Below are 13,373 nucleotides of genomic sequence, written 5' to 3' on the forward strand. Positions count from 1 at the left end.
AGATAGGGGGTTTTCCGCTTTACCTGACTGTTATTGTAGCCGACAAGCTAGCCGGGCTAAAGCTAACGTTAGCTCGTTTTGTACCGCTTATTTCGGGGACTAAAATTCACTCTGTCAAAGGAGTGGGTTGTTTTTTTTTAAAGGGACGTTGTAGAGTACCGTCCTTTTGGGTGTCTCTCAAACGCTACAGGTTGACCATTGTCCTTAGTGTCCTGAGGACTTTTGGACTGCTTTGAATTTCCCTCCTTCGGCGAAACGGTCAGGCGAGGGGGTTCTTTTGGCTTTCTACCAAATCATTAGCAAACGGTGCTAATTGTGGCTAACTAGCATACAGGCCCGGAGGGATTCGTCCTCTTTTCGATAACCTTTATGTATTTGTGCTGAAAGCGGGTGGATTAAAAGCAACAAGTGTCCACTAGGAAGAAACTAGATAATTTATTAATATGGATCAGCAATCAGGAAATTCTGCCTCAGCGGCGGTGTCCAAGAAGGAGAAGAAGTCAAAGAAGTTCAACGAGGATGGAGATGGGAAAAAGAAATTTGTAAGTTTCTCGCTTTGGTGAAGTATTGCAAACTTATATCATCTCCCCTAGAGCGGAGATGGGCCCTGACCAGACCATTTGCTTAACTCTACTTGCTGTTTTTATTATTATTTTTTTGTTTGTTTTGTTTTCCTTCCTCTCAAATCTCAACTACAGCTGTTTAACACCAACAAGATTCCGTACCTGTAATTACTTCCAGCTCTGAGCCTGCTCGCTGGCTGTCAACATAGTTTTCAAATATGCCCTGTGGCCTTTATGGTTCAGATCAAAGTTCTTAAAAAGTTAATATGAGGAAGTCTTCTGTTTTGAGGACTTGAACTTTGAGTGTGTGTTAGCGCTGTACATATTTGTTGATGCATTCATTTCGGCGTGAAACACAAGGAAAAGTGCTGTTTTCATTTGTGTGAACCAATTTTGGGTGAAAAGGTGTGGCTTAGGTTTTCCTCGGCTGACTGTGAGCTTCTATAGATTCAGTGGTGTCTCGATGGCAACTGATGAGCAAGATTCACTGGTAAAGTTTGCCATCAGCTTGGATAAACTGATGTAACTTTACCTCTTGGCCTGAGCAAGCAACAGGTGAAAACTGATATTGATTGTGGTGGCAACTGGTAACCATAGAGGATGTGCGGACAAAATATGAGTTCTGCTAGAAAGCTCATTTGCACCCCCCCCCCCCAAAAAAAAAAAAAAAAAAATACAATTTAAGGCTTTTTCACTTGCCACCTTTTAAAAAAGTAAACATAAATGCTAGAAATCAGGAGTCCTAGCTGGACCATGTCAAGGGCTGAGTTTTGATCACTGAGTTTAGCGCTGTTATGCAACTGCGTCATTCTGCATGGATGGACAGTTTTTAAGGTGTTAACCCAGGGGTCTATGACCTGCTCTTTTGAAGTGGCTCCCGTAATTTTGAATGAAAATGGCATGAACTGGAGTAACATTTGGATTTGTGTTAATAGTGGGAATTGGGAGTTTTGTCAGTATGCCATTAACTCTTTGCAAACTGGTGTGTGGTGTTGATTACAACATAATGTAACATAAAAGGGTTGCTGCCCATTGTTTCAGTAACAGAATCAGGCTGGAAATGGATTGTGCTTGCCAAAGATGTTTGCAATGTGTTCATCAGTTTTATTCTCATGCAAATGGTATGTTAGCTTGCCGTTTCCTTGTTTATGTAGCCTCTGACATACTGAAATTTGTACTTTGAATCTACCAGAAAAACCTTTTTTTTTTACACATTTGATCAAAATCACAGGAAAAAAAGAATGCATTTTCATAATTTTTATGAATGAACTGTTAAGACATCAAAATTTGACATTAGAAACCCACTGCAAACTATCCGTATTACAGAGAAATTAGGGCTGGGCAATAAACAAAAAATTTATTGTTATCGAAATTTCTGACTTTTTATTCTTTTTCCCATGTCTATAAGTGTGATCATTTAAAAATGAAAATGTGTGTTGGTTGGTGACATTCATGCCCCTTTAAGAAGCTGTACCACGTTGAGTCATGTGACGTGACTCAATGGCCGTGTTTGAGTTGAGCTGCGCCTCGCCTGGAAAACAGACGAGAGCAGACGGAAGCAGCAGGGGGAGTGGCTGAAAGCCGGTGTTTAAGTCGGACACAATTTCCTGCATGTGTAGCTCGCGGGTGACGATGGCTGAAGATATCGCGTTAGCGTTCACACTTGTTTAATAAATTATTTTAATTCTGGTGCCTGTCAGCAGCTGAAACACATCCTCACATGCTTGTGAATATCATATATTGTATATGAATAAGTAAAGGTTATCAGCTGTAGCTTTAGTGTGCTCATAGGAAACGTGACAAAAGAAAACCAAACACATTTCTCTTTATGGCCTATATAGTTGTCATCATCAACATAACATGATTTACGGAATACATGTGACCAACTAACATTTCATGTTCTACCACCGGATGTTTGGATCAAAATATGAACCAATCAGATCTTAGATAGGTGAGAGCAAGGCGTTTCCCGTCATCCTCTAGGTTTTGCAGCCGGTGGAGAGCAACTGCAGCGCCTTGCTCCAAAATCTGCGGCCGCCTTGATCTCACGAGGTAATCGTTGCCTACGTATGCATGACGTCAGAGCAAGTCGGCGTCAAGTCGGACAAAAATCTAATCGACATGCACTGCTCGCCGATCACCGCTGATCTAATCTGCGCAGAACTGACTCATCTCGAACACGGCCAATGTAATACATGTGACAGCCCCATCTAGTGGACAGCTTTGTTTCGGCACATACATGTAGTTATCGTTCATTTATTGATATCAAGGTGAAATCCTCAATATCTCGTGATTCGTCATATTGATTTTAAACCATATCACCCAGCCCTAAAATAAATAAACAGAAAATAATTCCTATCAGGGCTGAACGATCTATAGTTTTTGGACCAAAATTGCGATTTATCCAGGATCAGTTTTGTAACTCTTTTTTTTTTTTACATCCGGGGTTTTTCCACGGTGTTATGGTGGCGACAAAAGCCAGCGCGGGGGAGGGGGGTGGGGTGTACGTGCAGAGCCGAGCCTAACTCCACAGCTGACAGAGCTGCATGTTCAGATTATTTTCCCTGTTTGGTGTTTCCCCTAGGAATTTTTCCAGCTGTGGTGGTGGTTGTGGGTGGGGGTGGGGGTGGGGGGGTTATGACACGCCTCACCTTTATGTTAATATTGTTTTATTAGACGCTCTCCACTTTGAACTGCACCAATCCAGCAACTGCTGCATTTTAATAACTATTATTAAAGGTGAATACACCAATATTTGCACAAGAATAGTTTTTGTTTTAAACTCTCAATGACACACTTTGCGCGGGTGGGGGGGTGGGTTGGCATTCAATTTTTCTTGGCGTCTGGAAAAACAAATCCTTCTGTCCCCCTTTATTTGACTTTCTGCCCCCTGTATTTTGATCCAAGATCATTACTGAGTTGGCCCTATTAAAAACGTTCTACTCCCCTGCTTAGGAGACTTAATGAAGTATTTTAAAGCCAGTATAAAAATGACTGAAACACAAATTTACATATTTGGCATTACTGACCAATATCTTTCATTTAATTTATTTGTTAAGAACATCAAGATGCATTACGGTGAACATTATAATAAAGTACATTTTTCTAGTGCAGAGAGGAGACAACCCATAGAAGCACTGATTTGATCTCATTTCAGAGAAAAATAGAACAGATCAGATGCACCTAATAAATAAAATTACTAACATAAACTCAGGAATCTGTTTCTTTGCTTCATTGTTCTGGTGCTGAAAATATCACTAATGCGGATCAAAGGAGATACACAGATGAATGCACCTCTTATTTATTATTTAGAAATTAGTGGGTGTGGTTTACATCAATACATTATTTTAAATCTGAAATTGATATGTATTGATCAGAAGTTGCTATGTGTATTGTTTATTTGAAAACTATTTACAAAAAAAAATCAATAAAACTTGGAATCTTGTAGGAGTGGCGCTGGGATTTCAGCCGTAGCGGGCCGCCACCGCTACGCCTATTCTATGTAAGGGAAACACTGCTGTTTTATGTTCCCACACACAGCGCTGCTAGAGCCGATGATAATGGCACCGTAGGTGAGCCCGGGACAGAGAGAGAGAACGTTGTTGAGTAAGGGAGAAAGAGATTCCTCCCACATCAGCAGGTTCAGGCTGACTTCTAAAGCTTTGTTTATGCTTCGTCAGCGCTTCATCAGCACGAGTGCGGAGACGCACACTTCAGTTGACCGGAAAGCTCAACTTTTCTTTTAAAAATGGTTAGAATGTTTCTGATGGTGCACGTTAGTTCAAACAAGCTAAGGTGTCAGAATGCGTGCGTCTCTCACGGAACTGATGTTTCAGTGAGGAAAAACTATCAGATGGTTTTGAAAACGTGCAGCCAGTCTGCCTTGTTAATGCAGGTAAAACTGCTTTTTTTTGTTAATGAATACATTCAAAAGCTATTTCTACCTACAGATTTCCTCCATGCATTTTTGGAGTAAAACATGTTTTTTTTTAAACTCCTCTCTAGATAAAAATCACAAGTACAAGTTGCTTCACAAACACTTAAAAAAAGATAATAATGGGAGAAAATATTAATAGCTTTAACTGTTTTTTATTGTATGATTAAATAGTAAATATTAATGTGAATGATTTGTTGTACTAGATTAGAATCTAGACCATCTTTTCACTTAATCTACAGGATGGCTTAGCAGGCTAGTGTTGGATCTTTGCTTGCAGAAAATCGTGAATTGAACCGAAATCGCAATTTCTGCAAGAAAAATTGCAATTCAATCTTTTCCTAAAATCGTTCAGCCCTAATTCCAATATTTGAACCCTGGTACCTTCATCACCTAATTGTTGATTCATTAAAGGTGCAGTATGTAAAAATATAGTGAGAAAATCCCAAAAGGGTCTAATGTTTCAGTCATTTTGGAAGGAAGGTTATACTGAAACATATTTCCTAACCAGCTGGCTACTGAGATTGTCAGTGTTTCTGCTTTCAAAATAAAGGAAGGAGGGACGTAACTACTGTTTACCATAAGTGGTGAGTGTGGGGTTGCCATGTCTCCTGCGAGCTAATACAGCAGCTCTGACAATTGTAATTTAACGACAGCCGGCAAAACCCTCCAGAGTTGTTTTAAAGGGGTTGCAATAACCACATTTTACCACAGGATGTCGTTTTACTTCATCTCTACATAATGCATCTTTAAAATAAGCAAAATATTTTAAAAGATTTACATTTGTTAAAGAATGAAATAAACATTCTCTAAAATATGCAGCGTATATTTAATCAATTTTCTACTAATATGGGAAGAACTGAACTAGTGCTGCATAATTTGAAACAAATTAGTGCAGTTTTCTCTATTTTATTTCTTTAACACTTAAAAGTTTTAAAGGAAAGAAAGATATCACTTTAGAACATAAATTCTTAACTTTAAGGGTCAAGATTATTTTGTAGCTGCATACAAATTGTTAATAGGATTGATGGTAGAAATCGCTTTCAGTATAACATTGCCTCCCCCTGTGTTAACCTTCCTACAGTGTGCTGTAAACATTTGGGTTTTCACCAATGCATCTTAAAATCAAGGATTAATTTGAAAGATCTGACTGACATACATGTTTAAAGATGGTATTAGGATTTGTTATTAGAGACAGCAGTAGCTCAGGAGGTAGCGTGGGTTGTCCAGTAATCAGAATGTTGTAGTTTCAATCCCATCTCCCAACAGAGAATACTGCTGTTGTGTCCCTGGGCAAGACACTTAACTCAACTTGCCTGCTGGTGGTGGTCGGAGGGACCGATAGCACTGGTGTTCGGCAGGCCTCGCCTCTGTCAGTGCGCCCCAGGGCAGCTGTGGCAACATCGTAGCTCATCACCAGCATGTGAATTGGTGAATGACTGATTGTTTTGTGAAGTGCCTTGGGGGGTTGTAGAACCCTAAGAAGGCGCTATATAAATACAGACCATTTACCGTGAACCATTTAATATTTTATGTAATCAAAGTTAATTAACACACATGATTCATTATTTCTACAAGTGAGCACACGGTGTATACAGAAACCAGTGTGATGCTTTGAGATAAGTGCACCGATGAGTCTGCATGCTTATTTTTTTTAAATTTTTTGCAGTTCTTCTTACTGAATCTTTCCACTGTACACATAAGCTTCATGTACAAGGCAGCAATTAACTGCCATTATAGTGGATGAGTGTGTTTCTACCAGACGCAAAGCATTGTGTTTTGGCCATGTCTCAAAAGTGTAGTGTCACAACGCTCCGCCAAATTTACGCTTTGAGTCTATTTTTCACTCATTAAGCTGCGAAATTGCAAAAAGGTCAGCGGTTCAGATCTGCCCAGACAGAAAGGCTAACATGAAGCAGTTTAAAATATCTGGTATTTTCAAAATAAGAGGCAAATTTCCAGTTGGTTAACTAGTTCACTAGATCACAACATGCCCTATAGGTTAAAAAATAATTGTAAGTCGCTTTGGGTAAAAGCGTCTGCTAAGCACATAAACATAAACATAAACATAGTTTAAAATATGTCATTATCAGTGACGCTTCCTAAGCCAAATTAAACAGAACCTGTTTGGATATACACTCACCTAAAATATTATTAGGAGCATCTGTTCAACTTTTCCTTAATGCAATTATCTAATCAACCAATCACATGGCAATTACTTCAATGCATTTAGGGGTGTGGTCCTGGTCAAGACCGTCTACTGAACTCCAAACTGAATATCAGAATGGGAAAGAAAGGTGATTTAAGCTATTTTAAGAGTGGCATGATTGTTGGTGCCAGACGGGCCGGTCTGAGTATTTCACAATCTGCTCAGTTACTGGGATTTTCACGCACAACCATTTCTAGGGTTTACAAAAAATGGTGTGAAAAGGGAAAAACATTTAGTATGCGGCAGTCCTGTGGGCAAAAAGGCCTTGTGGATGCTAGAGGTCAAAGGAGATTGGGCCAACTGATTCAAGCTGATAGAAGAGCAATTTTTACTGGAACAACCACTCGTTAAAACCGAGGAATGCAGCAAAGCATTTGTTAAGCCACAACACGCACAACCTTGAGGCGAATGAGCTACAACAGCATAAGACCCCACCAGGTACCAGTCTTTTCCACTACAAATAGGAAAAAGAAGCTTCAATTTGCACAAGCTCACCAAAATTGGACAGTTGAAGACTGGAAAAATGTTGCGTGGTCTGTGTTTCGATTTCTGTTGAGACATTCAAATGTTAGTCAGAATTTGGTGTAAACAGAATGAGAAGATGGATCCAGCATGCCTTGTTACCACTGTGCAGGCTGTTGTTGTTGGTGTAATGGTGTGGGGGATGTTTTCTTGGCACACTTTAGGCCCCTTAGTGCCAATTGGGCATCATTTAAATGCCACGGGCTACCTGAACATTGTTTCTGACCATGTCCATCCCTTCATGACCACCATGTACCCATCCTCTGATGGCTACTTCCAGCAGGATAATGCTCCATGTCATAAAGCTCCACTCATTTCAAATTGGTTTCTTGAACATGACAATGAGTTCACTGTACTACAATGGCCCCCAGAGTCTCCAGATCTCAACTCAATAGAGCTTCTTTGGGATGTGGTGGAACGGGAGCTTAATGCCTTGGATGTGCATCCCACAGGTCTCCATCAACTGCAAGATGCTGTCCTATCTAGGGTTGGGCATTATTTAATTTTGAACAATTCCGATTCCAATTCCTCGTTTCGATTCCGGTTCTTATCGATTCCCGATTCCGATTATTTCAAGACATGACATGTTTTAGATGAGCTAGGTAACCACAGGTCCTACTTGATGAAATAATTGTAACTTCAACGTGAATTTTAATTCTATGAACAATAGGTCTGCAACGATTTGTCGATGTTGTCGACAAATATCAACAATAGAAATAGTCGACAATGAGTTTCATTGTCGACGTTGTCGCCAGACATGTTTTTTCCGACCGAGTGAGGCATCTCACTTAATTACAATCTCTGCCGAGAGTCGCACATACGCAATAGCTTCTCTGCTGAGCTCCAACTAACAGAAATGGCGGCGTCCAACACAGCAGCTACTTGTACCCAAACATCAAAAGTTTGGGAGCATTCTAGCCTGGATTCAGCGAATAAAAAGATTACCTGCATTATTTGCAAAGCAGTCCTTGCGTATCACGGCAGCACCTCGCTAATGCATGAACACTTAAAGAGAAAGCACATCTATACAGACTGAACACTGTGCCTAATTGGTGTTAGATAGGGCATTTTTATTTACTTTTAGTATGAACTGGCCTATAAGCAGCAAAGTTCAATAAAATATGCATTTTCCATTGAAGTACCCATCTTTCTTGTTTTATAATTTTTCACATAATTAAAGCAATCTCTTGCTATTGTTTGATGCACTTAACTTTGAACTGCACCAATCTAGCAACTGCTGCATTTAAATAACTAGTAGTAAAGGTGAATACACCAATATTTGCACAAGAATAAATTTTGTTTTAAACTCTCAGTGACACACTTTGCAGGGGGGGGGGGGGGGGGTTAATTTTTCTTGGCGTCTGGAAAAACATCTCCTTCTGTCCCCCTTTATTTGAATTTCTGCCCCCTGTATTTTGGTCCAAGATCATTACTGGGCTGGCCCTATTAAACACGTTCTACACCCCTGCTTATTAGACTTAATGAAGTATTTTTAAGCCAGTATAAAAATGTCTGAAACACAAATTTACATATTTGGCATTACTGACCAATATCTTTCATTTAATTTATTTGTTAAGAACATCGAGATGCATTACAGTGAACATTATAATAAAGTACATTTTTCTAGTGCAGAGAGGAGACAACCCATAGAAGCACTGATTTGATCTCATTTCAGAGAAAAATAGAACAGATCAGATGCACCTAATAAATAAAATTACCGTAAATCCTCTAATACAGGCCCGGGCCTCTATTTGACTCAAGCTCATCAAGCTCCAGGCCTTTATTGGAAGGAGGGCCAGTATTAGAGGCAGGCCTCTATTTCCATTTGAGCAAAATGAACTAATGTTCCTTGGAGTTTTTGACAATTAAAATTGCGCCCACATTTTCAAAGTTAAACACATTTCTTTTAACAACGGTAGTTTCTGCTTCAGCCATCTCCCCCCTCCCCCTGCTTTAGCCCTCTCCCCCCTCCCCCTGCTTTAGCCCTCTCCCCCCTCCCCCTGCGCAGCGGCCACAAACTCACTGATGCGCCTGCAGCCTCTCGGAGTTCCTGCTGCTCTAAACATTAAAATAATTATTTCATTTTCTGTTCCTCACTTCTGATGACCTTCAATGGTGTCTGTTTGTTGCAACAGCAGGTACAAAAACTAACTTGTTTTTATTTGACTATTTTTCTGTCCTGCCTGTTTATTATCTTCCTGCATCTCCTCTCAGTCCTAAAGAAAAACTGCTACCTGGGTTCATATATATTCACCTCATGAGTTACCTTTGAACTGCAGTTCTAAAAGATCTACCGACCGCAAAAACAGCGGAGTGCTCGCTGCTTGTCGGCCGTATAAGTGATCAGTGCGTCGGGAGGACAAGGTGATGCGCGCAGCGCCCCGCTCCACAGCATGCAGCAAACGCATCAGGCGCAAATAAAAGACAGAAAACATTAAAGGAAATGAACCAACATGAACGATCGCGTGTCAGTACCTACGGTCTGGCACAGCGCGTTGCCCCCACCCCCCACCCCCCCCACCCCCGAGCGCAGGAGCTTGTCACCTGCTGACAGCAGACGGCTGTCTTTTCCGAGGACTGCATCTTGCCGGTCATTATCACGTGACAGCGACTAGTCGACGACAGGCATAAAAAGTCACTATAGTGAAGTTGACTAGTTCATACACCCCCTACTGCTGCTCTCCAGAGTGTTCTGCAGCATAATCAGCATGTTCTCTTTGAACTTGATAGTGTAATGACCTGGCTGGGGTTGTAAGCCAGGTGCATTCTGGGTATTGTGATATATGTGTTTCCTATCGTTCTGCTAGTTCCTATGTGCTGATTTGCGTGTTGTGTGGGTGTTATGTAAGCCACAGGGAAGTTGATGTGTGTTCTGTGGAGTGGGTTGAATTAGCATGGTTAACTGACACCGTGACTCTGTGTGGTAGGAGCGTGATAGAGGATCGTGTCTGTAGCGTTAGGAAGCGTTGAAGAGAAAGCCCAATAAAGGTCTGCTTGAACCTCTACTGCCTCCTGCTGGTTGATTTGGGGTCTATAACCCTGCCGCAGGGACGCTCATACTTGCTTGTTACTACATTCCACCCGGCCACAATAAGAGACCGGCCATTATTTACCTCAACTGGCTTTGACACCGGCCACAATTGGAGACCCGGCCTTTAATTGAATGCCGGCCTGTATTGGAGGATTTACGGTACTAACATAAACTCAGGAATCTGTTTCTTTGCTTCATTGTTCTGGTGCTGAAAATATCACTAATGCGGATCAAAGGAGAACCACAGATGAATGCACCTCTTATTTATTATTTAGAAATTAGTGGGTGTGGTTTAATTACATCAATATATTATTTTAAATCTGAAATTGATATGTATTGATCAGAAGTTGCTATGTGTATTGTTTATTTGAAAACTATTTACAGAGCAGCCTCAGAATTGAGATTAAATCTTTTTGACCACAATAGTAAAGGAACTATTACAGAACAAGTTTTTCAATAACATCAGAACATTATTATTTAAGTGCATGAATTAATACATCTGAACTCATGCAGTAGGAACTAGGAAATATGAAATACTAGAACCATATTTTAATTTGATTAAACTGATTTTTTCCTAACGTTGTTGGCATTTTCCCCACACACAGTTAAACAAAACAATGTTGATTGAGGTGTGTGTGTGTGTGAGAGAGAGAGAGTTAAAATAATAAATAAAAAAAAAACCCGACCGGAGCGGAGGCAGTGACCAACGCATGCACGAGCCATTTTCAGCTCTGTCTTGTCAAATGCACGACGTACGTTACGAAAAATGTAACTTTAAATATTCAACCGAAAAAGAGGCGAGTTGAAGAAAACCTAGGGAGTACTGAAGAAACGTGAGCAACAGTGAAGCAAGCACAGAGAGATCCGTTAGTGTGTGTGTGTGTGTGTGTGTGTGTGTGTGTGTGTGTGTGTGTGTGTGTGTGTGTGTGTGTGTGTGTGTGTGTGTGCATGGTTGGGCCGGACGGACTGAGCAGAGTTTTGTGTGTAGGGAGGGGCGGGCGCTCTATGTGACTGGCCAATCACAGAGCGTGAAGACAGTCAGTTACCCAATGAGGATTTTCCTTCAGCACGATTACAGATATTTACGAGTTTTACTCGTTTCATGCTCGTATTCGTCAAAAATGCTTAATCCGTTCCGGATATGCGTCTGAAATGAGTATCCGGCTCATCCCTAGCTGTAACCGCCCTGCCTCCTCCTCTTTGCTGCCTGCCGGCTGTGATCACAAGCAACAACAGAGTAGTTCCCGCTGCTTCTTTGGGAAACGGCGCAAAAAATAAATAAAGAAATAAATAAAACTTGGGATCTTGTAGGCGTGGCTCTGGGATTTCAGCCGTGGCGGGCCGCCACGGCTACGCCTATGTAAGGGAAACACTGTGGTATCTTTCAGTCCTTGTTTCTAAATGTCTTTGTTTGCAACATTTAGAAGAGGCCCTACATTAACACACTGAAATGAGAGGGCCTGTCACCACCTGTCTTGGTGAAACATTCTTTGATCAATACATTGATTCTACTCCCGTGGTCTGGGACACAGACTGTAGTTCATTAGCTGGACTTAACTGTGGATACTAATCTCCCCACACTGAAATGTGAGCCTTTTGTCCAATTGCGGAAATATTTGAGATGAACCTGATTGATTGCATTATCACTCAACGTTCCAGCGTTTGCCACTGACCTGTCTTTGACTTCATCATGTTTGTCTTTCACTTCCTGTAAGCCTGCCTTGAAATAGCAGAAGAATTCATAATGCATGTGTGTTATCTTCACACAGTGGTTTATTTGGAATTCAAAATATTTTTGTATGAATGGCACTTTCATTCGGTGACTGAGTCACTATTCTTTGACACGGTCACATTTATTCGAATACTCTGGGTGCCTGATTCAGATGGTGTATTGTTGGAAAAACTTAAGCTAATTTGCCGTGAAAACAAATGCCGTGACCGTTTATAAATTGCATAGTTTATTTTTGATTTAACTGAGAGGTTTCTGTTGTTATGTTCTGTTACAACCGACTGCATCAAACCATTCCTACCCCAAAGCCAATCCCTTTAATGGTAATTGTAGTTCTGCCACACAAAGACATAATGAATTGGTGTAGTGTACCCCTGCTGTGTGTAAGCATGTGCACGTCTCAGTTCACACACCAACTGGCTTTTGGCGAATGTAACCTGCAGTTGCATTTCCAAGGTTTTTCCTGCATTCAAATTTGCGTGGCGGCCGCCTCCAGCTAATTTTGTGCCGCCCCAGCCTGATTTCACTCAGCCCCCTAGCTATATGGATGTTATTTTAACTGCAGTTGCAGCCAGGGTCCGAAATAAATTTTTGACTCACCGGCTAAGTTGGCTGGTAGATGATGAAAATCTACCGGCCAAGCATATTTTTTACCGGCCAAAATTCTAAATGATTTAGATCTACCTAAAGCATGTAATTCTATATTATGTTGATTCCAAACAGAGTGACAAAATAATTAAAACATCAATTAATAAGAAAAACAACTCTTTTGTCGTTTCACTCTTTATTTATTTTTTAGAGATGTTTTTATGAACTCTTTCATTGAAATCTAGTCAGACTCCCTGTTTTCTCTGTCCATGAAGTCTGGCCTCCTGCTTCTGACACAGTCTTTGTGCCAGTGGAGGTCTCCACGACAGGCCTGAAGTGGTCCACAAGTGTTTCCAGTTCTGCATCACCAAAATCTAGAACAGTAGTGTAAAAAGAAGGCATTAAAATAATTAAGCATGCAGTTTTTATTCACAACCTGACTGAACAGCTCTGATAAACCAACCTGCTTCTTCATCTCCTGACTGTGGCCAGTTGGTGAAACTGACTAGCTTGGTGGCATGCAGAATCCCTACACTGGCATCCTGGAACCTGTGATTCATTTTCTCAACTAGCCTGTCGATCACTTCTGTCTGTGAGCTGATGAGGGCCTTGTTATCACTAGGGATGCACCGATCAGGTTTTTTGCTGCTGATCACTGATATCGATATCAAAGAATGCTGATCACCGATACCGATCACCGATACAGATCACGTGGATTGGCCAGAAATTTTCTACAACATTATAATGAGTGCTACAAACTACATAATCTGGGAATAAAGGAAATGTAACCTAATCTA

General features: G+C 40.9%; 1 protein-coding gene across 2 annotated transcripts in view; it reads left to right on the forward strand.

The window, feature by feature from the left end:
* Nucleotides 1-259: 259 nt before the first annotated feature.
* The window catches only part of LOC107376515 (protein diaphanous homolog 1), a 63,646-nt gene continuing 50,532 nt past the window's right edge, over nucleotides 260-13,373 (forward strand). For both annotated transcript variants that reach the window (XM_015945645.3, XM_054739083.2), the window contains exon 1: nucleotides 260-542. In XM_015945645.3, coding sequence (XP_015801131.3) covers nucleotides 444-542 — 99 coding nt within the window. In that variant the 5' untranslated portion in view covers nucleotides 260-443. The remainder of the gene's footprint in view (nucleotides 543-13,373) is intronic.

This window comes from Nothobranchius furzeri, chromosome 1, assembly GCF_043380555.1.
Source record: "Nothobranchius furzeri strain GRZ-AD chromosome 1, NfurGRZ-RIMD1, whole genome shotgun sequence".
Taxonomy (NCBI): Eukaryota; Metazoa; Chordata; class Actinopteri; order Cyprinodontiformes; family Nothobranchiidae; genus Nothobranchius; species Nothobranchius furzeri.